This window comes from Chelonoidis abingdonii, chromosome 1 (genome assembly GCF_003597395.2).
Source record: "Chelonoidis abingdonii isolate Lonesome George chromosome 1, CheloAbing_2.0, whole genome shotgun sequence".
Lineage (NCBI taxonomy): Eukaryota > Metazoa > Chordata > Testudines > Testudinidae > Chelonoidis > Chelonoidis abingdonii.
In genome coordinates, this window is record NC_133769.1 from 108,039,427 (window position 1) to 108,059,014 (window position 19,588).

A 19,588-nucleotide genomic window follows, 5' to 3' on the forward strand; every position below is an offset into this window, starting at 1 on the left:
TGCCTGTGCAACCTTAATTTTGCCTCCTTATGCATATGAATTATGATACAACCTATAGGGGCTGGGACTAGGGGTGTGGAGGGTGCTTCAGCACCCCCTGACTTGAAGAGGTTTCCATCATATCCAGTGTTTGCAGTTTGGTTCAGTGGCTCTCAGCACCCCCACTATACAAATTGTTCCAGTGTCCCTGATACAGGCTTTCATTAATGATGCCATAGTACTTTTTTCACAGCACCCTTGCCCTCATTCTCTGGAAATAAATTGGGGTTGTGTGAAGGAGGCTGTTGTCTGTAGGATGCTCCTTCATTTATTGCGGTAGCTAGAAGATGTGTAGTGAATGAGACAGGATTGCAGGAAGAGAAAGGATGGTCTTATGGATAGGGCAGTTGAATGATGCTCTGGAGAACTGGATTCTGTCCCTGCCTCTGCCACAGAATTCTGGACAAGTCCCTTCCCTTATATCAAACTTTTCAGAGTTGGTCACTAATCGTTATGTTACTTATTTTCTGGGTACCCAGCCTGATACCCTGGGTCTGATGTTGTACAAAACTGGATCCAATCTGCTCCCAAATAGGTTTGTCTCCCATTCTGAATCCTACACCAGAGCCAGTGATGCGCAGCTCCCACAATGGCGGAGAAGGATTGCTCAGTGGTTTGAACATTGGCCTGCTAAACCCAGGGTTGTGAGCTCAATCCTTGAGTGGGGCCACTTAAGGATCAGGGCAAAAATCTGTCTGGGGATTGGTCTGGCTTTGAGCAGGGGGTTGGACTAGATGACCTCCTGAGGTACCTTCCAATCCTGATATTCAATGATTTCCAGAAGTGCTGAGCGCTCAGCTGCAACTGCAGTCAATAGGAGCAGGCTTGAACACAAAGTGCTGTGTAATGCTAAGGACACCAAAAAAAAATCACTCAGGTACAGCAAGTTAATGGATGCTTTTGAGCGTAATCTCTTTGTGCTTCAGTTCCCCATCTGTAAAATGGGGACAATACCACTCTCTCACCTCACCTCACAGGGGTGTTGTGAAAATTAATTAATTAATGTATGTGACTCTCTCGGCTATACAGTGATGAGCTCATAGAAAAACCCAGGAGGGAATTAATAATTCTGTTTTCAGAGCACAGTTTGAATAGTGTGCAGTAAATGAGACTTGGGGCCGCACACTGAATGATGAGGAATGAAAGAAAAGACTGAATAGCTGCTCACTAAGTGAGCACAGTCCATCCTGTGCACCAAAAGAGGCAGCAGTCCTGTGGAAAAAATATCATGTGGTCACATCAGTAGAGACCATCAAAAGGGGGCCAGATTAAAGGTTAACTTAATTCTGGCATTTCCTAACTTTTGCGAGCTTGACCTTGCAACCCTTCACAATGTTCTTGGAAGGGAGGTTTTTATGAGTAATTTAATGTTTCTATTATCATAGCAGCTAGAGGCCCCAGCTCCTGTTGTGCACTGTTATCACCTGATGGCTGTTCAGTATCCTACATGTTACATTAGCGTGATGATCTCCTTTCATTAGCCACTGGAAATCACAGAAACTGCTACCAGAACTGGCTCCCTCGTGAGAGAGAAAGGACGGTCTTTTAGTTAACGCGCTAGGCTAGCACTCGAGATCGGGGTTTAATTCCTGGTTTTGTTACAAACTTCTTGCATCACCTTGCACAAGCCACGTAAGTGCTTTTGCAAATTTTTACCCTAGGTGACTTAGATGCCTAAGTCCAACTGAATTTCAAGCAATAAAAGAATGAAGGGTAAAAAATTCAAAAGCGCCTAGCTCCCTAAATCATGTGTGAAAATGAGACTTATGTGCTTCTGAAAATTTTATCCTTCATCGTTCAGTGCCTCAATTTCCAAAGTGTAAAATGGGGGTAATACTTCTTTTCTTCATCCTTCGTCTGTTTTGTCCATTTGATGTGTAGGCTTTTCAAATTAAAGACTCTTTCTCACTATCTGTGTGAACGGTGCCAAGCAAAATAGGGCCCTGATCTTGACTGGGGCCTGTAGGTGGTTCAGGAATACAAATAATAATATATGAACAGTCTCAGCAGAAACCAAAGACTGCATGGACCCTAGAGGCCGAACTGTTATCTCAGCCCTAAAAAATGTTTCCTCCAGATCAGTAGTGACTTATCTATGATCTATGATTACTGTATCTATGATTACTGGGGCCTACCCTGTACCTATTTAGTGAATAAATAGAAGATTCCAGTCTCTAGGACAGACACTTTGGCACTATTCAGAGCATTATGTTCTCTCTCTCACAAAATTAAATAAAAATCGATAACTAAGAACCAAAGCCTTGAGAAAAATATTGTCAAGTCCTCCCTTTTGCTGAAAAGTGAATAGGATATTGGTGAAAGGTACTGGACCACCTACTCTGCAGAATGAAGTTCTCTATTTATTCAGATTGTTTTAAAATCTCTCTCACTCGTACTAGTAAAATTATTTTGTTTGCTATTGAATTTTCACTATTTCTTTGTACTCTGGAATACAGCAGTATTCTTGTCTTATGTAACTGACATCTTTGCAATGCACTGGGCCTTTGATAGAGATCAGGAACAACCAGAAATGACACCAATGGGAGCTCCAAAATAACTTCCTTCTCTTCTAATTCTGTTTCCCATCTGACAAACATTGATTGTTTCCCAGTGTTTCAGACAGAGTTGATATTCAAATGTCTCTGATGGTTAACAGGCACAGGAACTTCCATTTATGTACCACGGATTTCAGACTAAAATGTTGTCGTTTATGAGCAAGCATAATTAACCTTTATAACCCTGTGCAACTCCACAGAAAATCTTGGAAGATCCTGCCCTTGGGGGATAAGTAAAGGAGGGGTTAATTTTCAGATATTCTATTTTAAGATACTTGTTACCGTAGAGTGGGATTTTCCAAAGTGCTCAGCGTTGGCCTAACTCTACTCCCACTGAAATCAAGGGAAGCTTTATCATTGACTTCAATAGAAGCAGAGTTTGCTTAATGCTGGTTTGCTTTTGAAAATCCCACCCTGAGAGTTGAGACTTGTGTTCTGCCACAATTTTATGATCTTACACAGTTTTCTCATTTCTTTATTCCCCTCCACCTTTTTGAAATAAACACTTCTAAGCTCCCTGGGAAAATATTTTAGCATCAGATAAGGAAAATTTCTAATACCCACTGGATGGGGGCACTAGAGTTAGCTGTAACGGTATAGTACAGTATTAGGGGAGAATGTTCTACTACAGAATGAGCTATATATAGCACATAGTACAATTCATGTTTTTGAATACAGCAAGGGACATGTACAATCTTCAGAAGATCAGGGGTTTAATGGGGTGACTGGCCTACTCAGCCAGTAGGCTACATAAATTCTGTACTCAGGTCTCTGAAGCGGAGCAAAGAAGAACCATCTAACTTCCTAAGGCTACTCTGCTTCAAAGATACTGCTTCCCCTGGGCTAGGGGGACCCAAAGAACAGTGAAAAGAGACTCTTGACCAGCTGGCCTTGAAAAGGGTGCATTAAGTAGACCAACCTTAGCCAGTCTTCATTCATTTGGCCCCATTGTATCTCTCAAGTGCATTAGTAGTACTGATAGCTTAGGTGCATGGAGGCCAAGAGCATGGGGCTTACAAACAGATTTCCACGTATTTACCTAATGACGTACTCTCTAGGAGCAGGAGGGAAAAGGCATACCTGAATGCAGGTGGGTACATGCGCAATGTCTCTGCAATCACCATATCCAGGTAAGGGAGCTCTCGGATATTTTGGTAGTCAGGGACATCCTGGGAGAAAGGAAGAAAGAGAGAATTAAGCGCTGGAAACTGCTGGAGCTGCAGGCTGTGGAGAAGCTACCTTGGAGACTACTGATCAGTGCCCCCTGGAATGGTGCTCTGTGGTGAGTTTCTCTGTGGCAAGGTCGTGGCATTTGAGGGTGGGCCCAAAGTGTACCCAGTGGGACCTTTACTACAAAATTCCTCACAGTGGCAACAACTTGTACTATTGCAATGGACCCTAGTAGTGAGTGTGGGAGGGTGAATTCTGTTTCCTCCCATGGTGATCTCTTGTGCAAACCCAGTTTATTTGCTCTTTGTGTAGCAGACCTTGATTTGGGCCTAATTTACATAACCCTGAAAGTATACATTCAGTGACAGAAAGCATCATGTAAACAAACACGACTCTGGCCCCAATGAATTTATATTCTACAAAGGAGCCAACAGGGACAATAATAGAACAAACAAATAACAAAGCTCCAGCCCTACAACCAGGAGCGACTCCAGGCCCCAGCACGCCAAGCGCATGCTTGGGGTGGCATGCCATGGGGGGTGCTCTGCCGGTCTAGAGCCACCCCTGCCTACAACAGAGAGAGAGGGAACATTTCTCTCACCATTTCTTGTCTTGGAAAACTCACGGAGATCATACATGTCATTATTCAGTTCTGTCAGCAGAGGGCAGAGAAAGCACATCTAAAAAGATCCCCAGTAAAGTTGAGTACAGTTTACATTAAAGGCTCTTCTTGTCTCTTCTAAAATCTGACATGGAGAACATTGGCAAGAGGAACTTATGCCAGGCTAGACTAAAACTGTGAAGATTTGGGGCTTCTGAGGTTCACAACAGGGACTGGATTCTGTCCGTTCTTCATTTACTACAACAGCTTTCATCTATAATGCACATTTTATTGAATTTTCATGTGAAAATGTATGTTACATACTAAAAATACTAAGCAGAGAACAATTCCAGATGGTATGCAGACAATATCTACAATAAAACAAGAACGCATGGCCAGGTTAAAACATCCCTTTTATTCAGAGCGAAGAGAGCACTGTGCCACTTCAGATCTTCCAAGGGCTGCGCAAACTCTGATGGAGCCTTCTATGAGGGAGATAAGTTCTATTACACTCATATTTCAGAAGAGAAATAGAGGCAGAGAGGCTATGTCAGTTATTCAAATAGGGCTACCACTCTTCTCTTATGTTAAAGGCTGTCTCATCTCTAGTCAATACAATGCGCATTTTGTCCCTTACTTCAGCAATAATCATGTATTTTTATTATTTCTATTACTATAGTGCCTACAGCCGCAAAACAAGACCAGGGCCCCACTGTGCTAGGTGCTGGACAAACAGACAGTAAGCGCTGACAGTTTAAATAGACAAGACAAACAAAGAATGGGCAGGAAGGAATATTATTAGCCCCATTTTGCAGACAAATAATTGAGGCACAGAGAGATTAAGTGACTTGCCCAAGATCACATAGGAAGTCTGTGGCAGAGCCTGGAAATGACCTCAGATCTCCCGAGTCCAAATTCAGTGCCTTCACCACAAGATCATCCTGCCTCTTTGTGATTAAGCAAAGAAGCTACACTTTGATACACATATATTTAAGATCCTTTGTTTTGTGTTTTTTACCAATTTTTAAATGAAAAATTCCCAGGTTTTACAAAAGCTAATATTTGTTTTTTACTGATTATCTCCTGCATTTTGGATGCTATTTCAAATAGCTTCAGTTCCTTTAGGGAATTAGCAGTTTAGAAAACAAAATAAAGAAACACAAACAGTTGATTTTCCATGGAAGAAAATTGGTTATGTTTATGTAAGAAAAAAGAGCCAGGGCAACAGCAGCAGAGTGTGAGCTCAACTTTCACTTGCACCTCAGTGAATTCATATGTCAGATGCTACATAATTGTTGGCATTTCCACGCTTCTAACTTCAAAGTAGCTTAACTTACTTCAGCAGCTGTGTGCACGGTCTGATCTTGGACTGGGTGTCGTCTCCAAAGCCAAACATCCTTGTTTAGGAGGGACATTCCTGATATATTTTTAACAAAATATTTTCCATTTATTTTTCGACTCCCTCTCTCAAAAAACTCTTTTACTCACTACATTTTGAAGGCATTGAAATATGCTTTTCTCTCCAAATATCCTTAATTGCCACTTTCAAATATTGGCAGGTATGTCTGAGAGGGTGGTGGGTTGTCATGCTAAAATGCCACTTGAAGCCACTGTGTAGCACATCTGTACATTGAATGTTACTCAGTGCTGGGTATGTTTTAGTCCAGAAATAGATTCCTTTTTGGAGAATGCAGGAAAAAATGAGGCATCACACTGCATGTAATAAAACACCAGATATTTTAATGTTGTGACCACTTCCTTACACAAAGATTTACGTCAATAGTTTTCACAGTGTTTTTATATCTTTTCCTTACTAACTTAGAAATGATGAAAGCTTAGGCTCAAATAAATTTGTTAGTCTCTAAGGTGCCACAAGTACTCCTGTTCTTTTTTTAGAAATGAATGTAATCCTGTGCTTCAGTTTACCATCAGTAAAATGGAGATGGTTCTTCCCTGCCTTACAGGGCTGTTGTGAGGATGAGGTTCATGAATGATTGCAAAGGGGTCAGACAATACAGTGCTGAGGGCCATGTAAATAGATAACACATCCTGGGCACTAATGCAATCTAAGCTCTGGATGCTGAAAGCTGTTACACTCATGCAGACTTCTCCACTCTCTGCACCTTCAGTGGAGCTCCACATGGGCACAGGAGTCTGCATGTACAGATCAGCTTGTGGACTGAGGGTCTTTAACAGACATGCACTTTTCCCCACAACCTCAATCTGACTTTAGATTGTAAGATCCTCAGGGTAGGGCTTGAACCTTATTTCTTTTTGGAAAGCATATTGAGAGCTACTAGAAAAAAGTAAATTCCTAAATAAATCTCTTCCTAATGGCAATACAAACATGCAGTAAGCATAGCGGTAGGACTCCTAAATACTAGTGAAAACAAATAGACTCCTTACACATAGATCAGCAGTTCTAGTCTGTGGAAAAGTGGACACGCTGCAACCAATAGGATTTGGAAAAAACAAAATAAAAGGGAATTTAGCACTGGTTTAAGAAACTGGATTAACAGCAGTAGAAACTCAAGTCTTCTCTTTGTCGACACAAGCACAGCAGATGCCCTACAAATTTCTCATGCTGCCCTACCAATGTGTCTCCATCATGACTTGGAAGGACCTCTCTAGCAGTGAGAGGGTAATTCAGTCACCAGGATTCATTCAGGAATTGTCCTCTCTATTGAGAAGGCAAATAAGGGGCCAGTTAGTGCCTACTGTGTTTTTATGAGATATATCCATTGGGAACTGTTGGCTAGATCCGTAGCTCGTGTAAATCACTGTAGCTCCATGACTACTACATGTGCATGCGCACAAACACTAAGACTTACATACATATAACATCTATTTATAGTATGTATTATTATTGTATGTGTTGTATATTGTATTGTATTGTATAATTACTTATGTACAGATATATCGGGGTTAACCAAACTTTGCAACACCGGCAGCCACAATGACAGCTTCTCAAGTGCTCACCTATAGATGGCACTTAGTCAGACTCTGCTGGCCCAAAGCTAAGGGCCCTGTATTGGCAATGCCATTTTGCCAAACTATAGATAATCAAATCTGGGTACGGTCTGTGAACAAAGCCCCTCAGCTGATCTTAACTGTCATGACAATACTTGGGGTAGGAAGCAAGAACTAAAATCAGATAGAATTTTATGCAACAAAATATACAGAGTGAACTGCATCAGAAATTGAATTGGAAGCCAGTGAAGACTCCAGAGGCCAGAGATAATATATTCCTTATAACTAACACTGCTGAATAACTTGACAGTCTCCTCTGCTGGAGCTTTGGAGGAGTCCAGAAGGGTAGTCCCAACAATCCAAATTTGAGGTCACAGGGGCATGCATGACTGTGGTGAGGTTCACATCAGAGAGATCAGGTCATTGTCCAATAAAATGGTGGTTCTGTCCACCAGCACTGACTGTGAATCCAGCGGTAAATGGCTAGGGAAGCACTACCAAACAGCAAATCTACCTGACAAAGGGTGGACACACCTCACAGTAATGGGGGCAAATGCTGCCCTTGCATAGGCTGTGCATGTTTCTCCTGTCACGCAACAACTCCTCCATCTTGTCTGGAATGAATTTGAGCCATCTTATGTTCACCCAAACGCCTCTCCTGGTCAGGCCCTGGGACGGCCAGGAGACAGCACTATATGGGTCAGACCAAATTGCTTTACCGTCCTCCCAATAAATGCTGGACAGGAGGGTGACAGAAATTCAGGTACGTAAGCAATAAGCCAGCGTCAGCCTCGAGGACGTCTCAGAAAAGAGAGAGCAAAATTGCTGAACAGCAATCCTATTCACCGCAGCCAAGGTCCACAAATACATGAACAACATTTCTTGATCATATGGCTCAAAAGCTGTTAATAGATCAAAGAATCGGCCTGGGCACTTGACCTTTGCTCACTGCAAGGAGCAGATAATCCCTCAACACCACCAGAATCATCTGTGTGCCATACCCAGACTGACAGGGATCAAAGAAACCTGAGAACACCAGATCATGTTAGAGCTGCCCCTCTACAACCTTTTAAATAACCTTATCAAGACAGGCATGGCTAGAGAAGAGATGGCACTTAGTGTGCACATCAATGAATGAAGATAGCTTCTTGAGCCTAAGCCTAACAACTGCTTGCTTGATGGAAGCAGCTTGCCCCTTGCTAGACTTTACTAGCCACACTGAAGTACTTGAATGTCTGTTAAGTTCTACACCAAAACCCTTCTACAACAGTCAGTGTCTCAGGGAGTGAAACTGGGGGTGACTTGACCAGGGAAGACTGCAAACTCAGATCTGCCACCTTGGAGTTGCCCTGTACAGAAAGAATTCAATCAATAGTGTTTGCTACAGGCAACAGAAACTTCCTCATAGCAAGAGATGTTGGATTTTGTTTTCCAGTGGATATGGTCTGGATTCAACACAGGGCCACCTAGAGGGGGGGCAAGTGGGGCAATTTGCCCCAGGCTCCCACGAGAGTTTTTTGGGGACCCTGGAGTGGGATCCTTCACTTGCTCTGGGGGTCCCGGAAAACTCTCGCGGGGCCCGGGCCCCTGGAACTTCTTCTGCTCCGGGTCATCTTCGGCAATGCGGCGGCACAGGGATCCTTCCACTCTGGGGCGGAAGGACCCCCCGCCGCTGAATTACCGCCGAAGTGGGAACCGCCGCCGAAGTCCCGAGTCTTCGGCGGTAATTCGGCAGCGGGGGGTGCCCACCACGGGTCTTTGGGGCACTTCGGGTCCTGGAGCGGAAGGACCCCCTCGCCGCCAAATTACCACCGAAGCGGGGTGGGGAGCCCGCCGCCAAAGACCCCAGGCCCCTGAATCCTCTGGGGGGCCCTGATTCAACATGCTGTCACCCACCTGGGAAAACTCAGCAGCTCTGCATGGATACTATTGTGGGAGGAGAAAAAACAAATTATTTGCCTTCATTACAGCTACAGCATAGGGTTAAAAAACTCTATGCAGTAGCCAAAGTGATTCAGAGTGTAATGACTGCCACAAGTATTCTTGCCTCCATCCAATAAATTTAATCTGTCATACGACATATGACAGGCTGGACTTCTGATTTATGCTGTAATTTAGATACAGAGGTGTTAAAGTCAAAATCAGTCACAACAAAATGCAAAGCGTTACAAAAAGTGAATGAGGACATAAGAATGGCTACACAGGAGCAGAGCAATGGTCTACACAGAGCAGTATCCTGTCTTCCAGCAGTGGCCAGTGCCAGATGCTTCAGAGGGAGTGAACAGGCAATTATCAAGTGATCCATCCCCTGTCATCCAGTCCCAGCTTCTAGCTTTTACCCTTAAACATTCTTAGATCTTCATATAGTCAACTACACCTCAGTAAGGGGGTAAGTGTGAGCTGGTGTAATTTACACTCCAAGGAGCTAGAAGAAGGTTTAAAAAGGTGTAGATGAAAGTAAGTTGTAGCCTGCTGTAACTCACACCTACTTACACTCTTGTTTTAGTTGCTTTCCTTGCCATGGCCCTCTCTTGTTCATTGTCACACGAGTAACACTGGCACAGGCTTACTCAGGTGCACATTCAGCAGACCAAATTCAGAGGTGATGTGTATGGTTGGCATATAAGTTACACACTGACAAGTGAGTGGGTGTCTAAGAGCCAAATTCTCTCAGCTACACAGGTGTAAATCCACTGAAGTCCTGCAGTTGTATTGGTATAAGTGTAACACTAAGTAAGTATTTCTATGACAGTCCAGTGGGAGTCTAAGTTGGTGTGACAATCCTGATGAAGCCAGAAGAAGGTCTAAATTTACAGGAGCTTTAACTCCATCTGGTGTCAATTAGGCCTTCCTTGGACTCAAAACCTCCAGTTCTTGATGGAGGATGGACAAGAGTTACCTACAGCATGCTGCCTTTGTACTGTAGGAAAAGGTCATCGCAGCCTGATAGTTCAAATGGAAATATTCAATGAGATACAAAGATTTTTCTGTAACAGAAAAACAAACATATATACATGCATCCCTAAAAAAAACAGGCGAAATTCCTAAACACCTAGTTTACCATCCACACCTATGGGTGAATGAATGCAGAATAAAGTACAATCTAAAGTAATCAGAAGAGAGAAAAGAGTGTCTTTAGGTTGGTTTATTCTACTGCAGGTCAGAGGCAGGTTACAAACCAAAAGAGGAGAAAGAAATTCTATAAACCAATTCTGGCTTCAACCACACAGGAACGTCTGGAGGCACCAGCCTCCTGATTTGAAGGACAGATTTTCTTGGGCACAAGTACTCCCCCATATACTAAGACAGAATAACCAAATGTTGAGAGGAAGAGATAAAGGAAGGTTCACCTGTTTCTGGAGTCTTCCACAGCCATGGAGGAGGTAGCAGGATTTGGCCCTTGTTGTATAAGGACCTTATTATAACTGGAGAGTGCCCAATCAAGTGGGTTTTAGAATTTGTCCTCTGTCCACTGGCATTTTTTTAACTTGGGTGGGGGGGTGGGGGAGGGTGAATAGTTCTTTTCCATAAACTGTTTCCTTTACTCCTAGAAAAACTGTTGAATTCCAGATAGCTGAACACTGGAGATAATCATTGGCCATTACGCTTGTAGTGGGTCAGAGTAACAGAGTATAAGGACAGCCTATTTCTGGAATCCTTTAAACATTCTCACACAACCTGGGAAGTCACTTCAGTTCTCTCCCTAGGCTTGCCTGTGTCTGCAGAGATTAAGAGTCTCTCGCTAAGCTTGTCTGACACTATCAAAATTTCTATTTGGGTGGCAGAAATTCTGAATGGTGAAGTATTCCAGCAGGAGGGAGGCAGGGAGGAACCAAAACAGGAGAAAGGACTGCCAGAGGTCCAAAAGTCTCAATGAGAGAATTATAAAACTGGAGTAGGTCTGTCCGAAGGGCACGTCACTAGTCCAAAACACATTATGTACTGTACTTCATGCAGGACTTAATCTTTCCTGCCATGGAAGTGTTCCTCGGTAGTTACTAGAATAAAGAGGAGGGTTTTTCTCCTCTTCTCTCAGCAGACATTCACAATGTCACATAAAAGCCAGATGATTAAATTAAATAATTCCTCCTCCAGCTACTATTTTCTGTATGGAGGTGACTGTGCTTTAAATTAGGGTCCTGGATGTAAAAGACCTGTGTGTTTAGTTTAGTCAAATGTTCATTTCCTCACATTTATGTTTATGTTAAAAGAGATCAGCGTGAATTTCCATGCTACAAATAGAGACCATCAGGTGGGTTGGTCCTCCCCAGTCTTTCCTCATATTTGTGGCTTTGCATGCTGTGCAGCCCTATGGACTGAAACATCACATTGCCCCATGCATGCAGCATGAACAAACGTGCCATAGAGTGAACAGTCCAACTTTTAAGGAGAACTGAAATGCTTTTTTAAAAAAAAATAAGAAAAGTTGGCAAGTCACCCTACTGTAGATTCCAAATTATGGGCCTGATCCAGTGACTTCCATGGGAGTCTTTCCATTGCTGCATCAGACTTTTGTGAATTAGTAGGTAGGTAAACACAGAAAAAAACTATCGTAAGGTTCCCCATCACTCAGTGTAATTATGATTCACATTGACAAAGCTAGGCCAGTTTTCATGCTATGTCACAAGTATGTAATGCCCGAGGCCTCCAAAGCCCCTTACAACCATTAAGTGAGGTAAAATAACAAATGTTAAATAATAACACTTTGAAAACCTCAGGTGGAAGATATTACAGAAATATACAGCATTTAACAAATATTAACTTTTCTGTTTGCATTTCAGATGTATGTAACTAAGACTATTAGTATTTTATATCATTTTAAGGCTACACATTCATGGTCGAGTTCTGCCTGCTTTAGTCACACGAGTAGGTCTTGAAATCAATGGGAGCTCTGGCTGCTCAATGCCTTTGAAAATCAGGCCACTTATTTAATAATTCTCCCTCATTTGTTTGAGGTTCTGCAGGTAAATATCCCCATGTTCAGATGGGAAAACAGTGGGATGTAGTAAGGTTGAGGCTAATATTTTCCAACTTGACTAGGTCCATATTTAGACACCTAAATAAATGGCCTGATTTTCAAAGGCATTGAGCAGCCAGAGCTCCCACTGATTTCAAGACCAACTCGTGTGACTAAAGCAGGCAGAACTCGGCCATGAATGTGTAGCCTTAAAATGATATAAAATACTAATAGTGCTTAGCGCTTACATACATCTGAAATGCAAACAGAAAAGGTCTTTGTTTGTTTTTTCTAGCTACAAAGATGCTAAGTCAGGGCTTTGTGTTTGTCTTTGCAGAGGTCATGATGCCACAAATACCTAAGGCAAAGCAGGGAGCTGCAGGCTTTTCAGCATTTCAGGCATCTCTTGATACAGACCCTGAACCCAATGACTAGCAGGAATGTCAGGGCTTGATCCTGCTCCTATTGAAGTCAATGGGAAAACTCCCAGTAACCTCTACAGTGTAGGTTCAGGGCCCCAAAGAGGAAATGATTTTCAAATATATTGTTTTAAAACACATAAATTAAATTACTACTGAGATGTGCACATACCAGAACCGAGTAGTGTCAGTGCCCAATCTTATCACTGTAACTCTTGTCCTTCCCCTTTCCCCTCGCACTGGCCCTAATGCAAGAAAGGGTTCCTATTCAAGTAAGCACTAGCTTGTGCTTTCCCAAATAAGGGTCATTTTTTATTACTCTCATTCGTTGCATCATTTCTTAAACGAGACTGTTTAGATTTGCAGGGAATGGAATATGTCAGATCTAGAGCTCATCAAAAACTTTTAGACAAAAACAATTTTTTGACAAAATGTGAGAAAATCTCCATTTCTGCTGAAATTTTTCAGGGTTTCATTGAAAATCTGAAAAATCCAGTAAAACTTTTTTTTTTTTTTTAAGTTTGAATGTGGTAAATAAAATTCATTTCCTAATCAGCTCTAGTCAGGTCTTTTTATTTGCTCTAGAAAGCACCTGCTTTATGTCATATCAATAATAAAACAATGGCACTTCTTGTGTCTGCGCTTTCCTCGGCCCTGCTACTTGTTTTCTCTTCCTGTAGAAACATGGAATGGCTGTCCCTCTCTTTGTGATTAGGGTGACTAGAGAGCAAATGTGAAAAATCAGGACAAGGGTGGGAGGTAATAGGAGCCTATATAAGAAAAAGACCCCCAAAATCAGGACTGTCCCTATAAAATCGGGACATCTGGTCACCCTAGTTTATGATTTAACCTGCCCAATGCCTGTCTGTCCCAACTGCACATCTTAACTACTCATAAGAGGGGAGAAAAGTTGAGAACTGTCTCTTTCTAGAACATACATACATACATACGAGTGTAGAAAAAGAGATTTAAAAAGATTAAACTCATGGAGTCAGATTCTCAGCTGATGTAATTTGGCACAGCATCACTGAAGTCAATGAAGCAACATCCGATTTATGCCAGCTGAGGATCTGGGATATAAAATGCAGTTCTAATCGAGAAAGTGAGTATGAAAATTGAACCCTTTTACTCAGCAGTTTGTTCATATTCAGTCACGGCTGCTGACTAGTTACTAAAAATGAGTTTTCTTTCTTTTTTTGTTTTTTAACCATATCAGTCCTGCAGAGCTAACAAAATTGCAGAAGAGTGAGCTAGATTATATTCTGGCTCATGCATCATGCTAACTAGGTTCCAATGGGACTGCACAGATGTAACAGGACAGAATTTGGCACAGGGAATCTTTTTTTACTGGTGATTGTGCAGAAGCAGAAAGAATCCATCATAATGCTCAGATCTTAGGGTGGGTTTACATGGCTAGCAGTTAAAAAATATGTAATTTACTTGTAAACTGAGCAAGGTCATTTCTAACAGCCTATGGAATTGGGGACACAGGGTTGGAGGAGACCCCACAGGCAGGCAGAGAGAAAATTCTGAGCCTTTACCTCATGGACCCCAAATCATCCAGGTCTGGACAATGGTTTGTAGCTCCTTCTGCTTTACAAGGAGGCCTCTTTCACTAGTCCCTGGCCCTGTCTTGCCACTTAATGTTGCTTGCTGCTTCCTGTTCCTGACCATTCCCTTCTCACAGTCTATCCCTGTATCTCTCTTCTACCTTTCCAGTGCTACCTGCTTCCACTACTCTCCGTAGCCTATGTCCGCTACTGTCCTATCACCCTCCCCACCAGATTGTCCCTGCACCCATTTTGTTCTGTCTCCTTCTTTTTTAAAGCTTGATCCAGCATCTAGTTTTAACGGTAAGCTCTGGGGTAGAATGGGACACACAATAATGGAGAGGCCTTGAGTGACTCTGTAGTGTTGCCCAGATGTGTTTGAACCAGCACTGAAATGGACACATTTGATCTGCAAGCCACTGGGACACAAACATGGCACCACCCAATGCTATTTTTACCAAGTGATTCTTCAGAGTAAAACTTCACTTTTAGCTTTAGAGAGTTGCCCAAACTATGCCCATTGGCAACTTGCTCCAACCCCACTAATTTTCCAAATACATTGCATCCAGTGTCTGCTGTAGTAGCAGATGTGACGTGCAGAGCATATTGGTCTAATAACAATTGCTCTATCATGATATGAGGGGTTTTCGGTGAGGAACAAGATGGAGCACTGCATATTGAGATTGTGTAGTTTCTCTGTACAAAGTCTGTGCAGTAAAGACAAAGGCAGCTACCAATATTTACAGTTCTACCAACCCCAGTTGTTCAAACATCATGAGTCAGGCCCCAAATTTAATGAAATTGGCTTTAAAATCACAAGATTTTAAAAACAATACATTCAGAGTTCCTTTTAGTTCCCGTCTGGCATTTAAGTCAGTGTTCATGTTTTCATGTTTCTCTCTGCAATCATGAGGGCTAGAGACTTAATTTTTTTTTTTTAAATGAAAGGGGGGGATTCTGGTGTATTCACCAGAGCTTAGGGATTTAAGAAAAAACACCAACTATCACAAGACTTGTGATAAAACTGCAAGAGATGGCAACTCTAGGGTCACATTTGGTCTTCTCTTTGGCCGTCAGGTTCTGAAGCAGTCAGATAGCCTCACATGGGCCTTTTACAACGCGTTAGGGACCTGGAACTTAAAATGAATGATAACAATTACAAAAGTTGATCCCCCATCCTACACCATTCCTCAAAATAGAGAATATTTTGTATAACACATTTGGGTTGGGATTTTCAAAGGAACCCATGGGAGTTAGGCACTCACTTTCCACCAAAAAATCCCAGCTGAGCACCTAGACAAAGTAATTGAGCTGGGGGAGGAGGGAGGTTCTGCTGAGTCTATATAAAGCATATTGCTTCTACTGGGTATGAAAAAAGAAAAGTAAATCCTGGCTGCTGCTATTATACACAGAGCCATTTATCTATGGATGAAGCCCAGACAGCTGTGTGCCTGTAAGTGAGGAAATTAAATTAAAGAGTCAAAAATGTAAACCAAGAAAGGGAAAAAAACCACCCAATGATGTATAAATAGAGCTTATCTGACTGATGAAGGGTGCTTATTATTTCCTTTACTTTCACATGTCTGAAGAAAGCTAGGTTTCTCTCCCATGAGCAAGCAGGATCATTTGCCTAGTGTGGGACGACTGCAGAGAACTGCATAGTATTTTTTGGTTTGGGCTTATTTTTAAAATGAGGCCAGTGGCACAGTGACATCATGAGACAGCTACTGCCCTAATTTAAATATAGAGGTAAATTATATGATATTCTATAGCAATGCTCCAAAACATTGCAACTTACAGTAGGGTAGAGGTCCTCAAACTGTGGGGTCTGGGCCAGCACCCATGGGGGTGGGGAGGCAGCACCACCCAGCCCCCTCCTTACCCCTTGCTCTGCTCCAGTCCCACCCCTAGCTGCATTCTGGTCCCACACCAGCCCCTGGCCTCGGCCACTGGCTGTGGCTCCGTTCCAAGACCAAGACCAAGGCTGGGGGCGGAGCCAGGAGCAGAGCCACAGCTGGCTATGTGGGTCTGGCTGCCAGCCCCCACTGCACCCCTCAGCCCCAGCTTTGGCCACTGGCCCTGGCCCTGCTCTCAACCCCAGACCCACCCCCAGCTGTGGTCCCAGCCTTGGTCCCCTTATCCCTGTCCGTGCCCATCCCCAGGAGCTGCAGCTTGCTCCCGGCTCTGGGGGGGGTGGGAACAGGGGTCGGGGAGGGTGTAATCCTCAAAAGTTTGGGGACTGCTGCCATAGGGGGGTGATCCAATCTATAGAATACTGTCATAATTTGCAACACATACAGTCTATTGAGTTTTGGGTGGATAAGTATCAAGGAAAAGAAGAAACCTGGGACCATATTCTTTATTTTTCCTGAGCTCTACCTGATACAGGAAAGAAGCCAGGAAAGTGCAAAAGTGGATTTAAGTAAATTTTTCACCTCCTGTATTCCTGGCCCTGCCTACTCCAGCATTAGAGGAGCCTCAGGTCTTCTCTGATTTAGGTCCACTAGGGGCTGTTCCACAACTTGGACTAGCCAGAGCAGAGCATGCTCCAGTCACACTCTCTGTTCCCCTGACACATCCTGGCATATCCACTACGCTAAAGGGGCAGCAATGGAGGCTGGCAAAGAGCTATTCTGGCATCTCTGTAGTCGCTGGCACCTCCTTGTGCAGCAGAATTCTCCAGAGGCCATTTCCACCAGGTTTACATGGTGTAAAGGGATCAAAGAGGAATGGTGGCTGAGGATATTATTATTTAATATTTGTATTTACTGTAGCATCTACAAGCCCTAGTCTGAACCAGGCCCTCCCACTGTGCCAGGTGCTGTACAAACACAGAACAAAAACATAGGCTGTGTTAGTTACTCGGGGTGCTAAAGAGCCAGGGAGGGCTACAGCTTCCTGTCTGTGTCCAGTGGCCTCAATAAAAAAAATTCCCTTTGTGCCCATTATAGCTAAAACCTGTCTTTTCTCTACCACAACAGACTCTACAGCAACTATACTACAAAAAACACACTGTCACAAAGCTTGCGTGTGTACAAGGTGCTTCTCGGTCACTGTGCCCTATCACTGCTCTGTCTCCTTTAAGCTACAAGAAAAAGGAGTCTTAAAATCACTGGGCAAATTAACAGAGCAAACTGGTAGAAACTACGGTAAAGAACAGAATTATCAGTCACACTGATGATTGTGATATGTTGTGGAAAAGTCAACCCAGCATTTGTAAAGGGAAGTCATCCTCACCAATCTATTAGACTTCTCAGAGGAAGTGAACAAGCATGTGGACAAGGGTGATTCAGTCAATATAATGTACTTGGATTTTCGAAAAGCCAGGGTCCCACACCAAAGGCTCTTAAGGAAACTAAATAGCCATGGGATAAAGAGGGAAGGCCCTCTAATGGATCAGTGACTGGCTGAAAGATAGGAAACAAGGGGTAGGAATAATGGTCACTTTTTCACAATGAAGAGAGGTGAACAGAGGGATCCTCCAAGGACCTGTTCTAGGACCTGTGCTTTTCAATGTATTCATTAATGATCCAGAAAATGTTGTGAACAGTGAAGTGGATAAGTTTTCAGAAGTCCAGAGCAGCTGTGAGGAGTTACAGAGGGATCTCACAAAACTGGGTGACTGGGCAACAAAATGGCAGATGAAATTCAATGCTGTAAGTGCAAAGTAATACATATTGGAAAATATAATACCAACTATATAAATACAATGATGGATTCTAAAGTGGTTGTTACCAGCCAAGAAAGAGATAGTTCATCATAGATAGTTCTCTGAAAAACATCTGCTCAATGTGCAGTAGTGGTCAAAAAGGCTAACAGAATATAAGGAACTATTAGTAAAGGGATAGAAAATAAGACAGAAAATATAATGCCACTATATAAATCCCTGGTGCTCCCACACTTTGAATACTGTATCCAGCTCCAGGGTCGATGCAAGGATGTTTGCGCCCTAGGCAAACTTCCACCTTGCGCCCTCCCTCCTGCCCTGCGCCCCCTTGCGGCGCTCCCCCCACCCCCCACCTCAGGCATCCTCCCCGCCCCAGCTCACCCTGCTCCATCTCCACCCTGGAGCATGTCGTCGCTGCTTCACTTCTCCTGCCTCCCAGGCTTGCGGCGCCAATCAGCTTAGGCACCACAAGCCTGGGAGGTGGGAGAAGTGAAGCAGCCACGGCGTGCTCGGGGAGGAGGCGGGGCAGGGATGAGCTGAGGCGGGGAGTTCCCTTGCATGCCACCCTCCCCACTTGCTGCAGGTGGCCCTCCCTGCGCTCCCCTGCCCCAGTTCCCTCCGCCTAAATGCCAGCAGCGACTGGGGTGGCCGAAGATCAGGCCGCCGCGGTAGCTGCTGAAGAAAATGGCACCCCCCAAATCCTAGCACCCTAGGCGACTGCCTAGGACTCCTAAATGGTTGCACTGCCTCTGTCCAGCTCTGATCACCCCAGCTCAAAAAAGGTATGATACAACTGGAAAAGGTTCAGAAAAGGGCAACAAAGATGATCAAGGGTATGGAATGGTTTCCATACAAGGAAAAACTGAAAAGACTAGGGCTGTTCAGCTTAGAAAAGAGATGAAAAAGGGGGAAGATGACAGAGGTCTATAAAATCATGAGTGGTATGGAAAAAAAGTGTTATTTACCTTTCACAGAGTACAAAAAACAGGTGTCACCTGATGAAACTAATAAGCAGCAAGTTTAATGCAACAGGAGGAAGTACTCCTTTCACACAACTACTAATCTGTGGAACTCATTACCATGGGATGTTGTGATGGCCAAAAGAATAACTGGGTTCATGGAGAATAGGTCCATTAATGGCTATTAGCCAAGATGGTCAGAAATGCAGCCCCATGCTCGGAGCAACCCTACACCTTGACTGCCAGAAACCAGGAGTGGAAGACAAGAGTGAATCACTCAAAAATTGCCCTGTTCTGTACACTCCCTTTGAAGCTCTGGTATGGGCCACTGTCAGAGACAGGATCTGACCCAGTGTGGCAGCTCTTATATTCTTAAAGAACTTAATTTATCACCAGCAATTACCAACGTGACATCGGAAATGTGAGGTCAGATTCCATGCATGTGTATGTATGTATGATGGCCTTGCGGCTATGGTCGTTTGATTTGGGTTCAATTCCTGGCACAGCCTGAGTGACTTTAATCTCTCTGTGCTTCATTTTCCCCATCTGTAAAATGGGGATAATAACTTTTTTCTTCTTAATTTTGAGATTTAGTTAATTTCTTAGTGATCTCAAAATGCTTCAAGGAACTCAGCTGGGAGGCACTATGAACATTCAGAGTATTACTATAAAAGATTACTGTTAATTCCACTGACTTCCTT

The 19,588-nt window shown here is 43.3% G+C and overlaps 1 protein-coding gene across 2 annotated transcripts in view; it reads right to left on the bottom strand.

Annotated features, from left to right (window-relative positions):
• The window catches only part of TBXAS1 (thromboxane A synthase 1), a 357,796-nt gene that overhangs the window by 10,722 nt on the left and 327,486 nt on the right, over positions 1-19,588 (bottom strand). For both annotated transcript variants that reach the window (XM_075068946.1, XM_032781962.2), the window contains one exon: positions 3,675-3,763. In XM_075068946.1, coding sequence (XP_074925047.1) covers positions 3,675-3,763 — 89 coding nt within the window. The remainder of the gene's footprint in view (positions 1-3,674; positions 3,764-19,588) is intronic.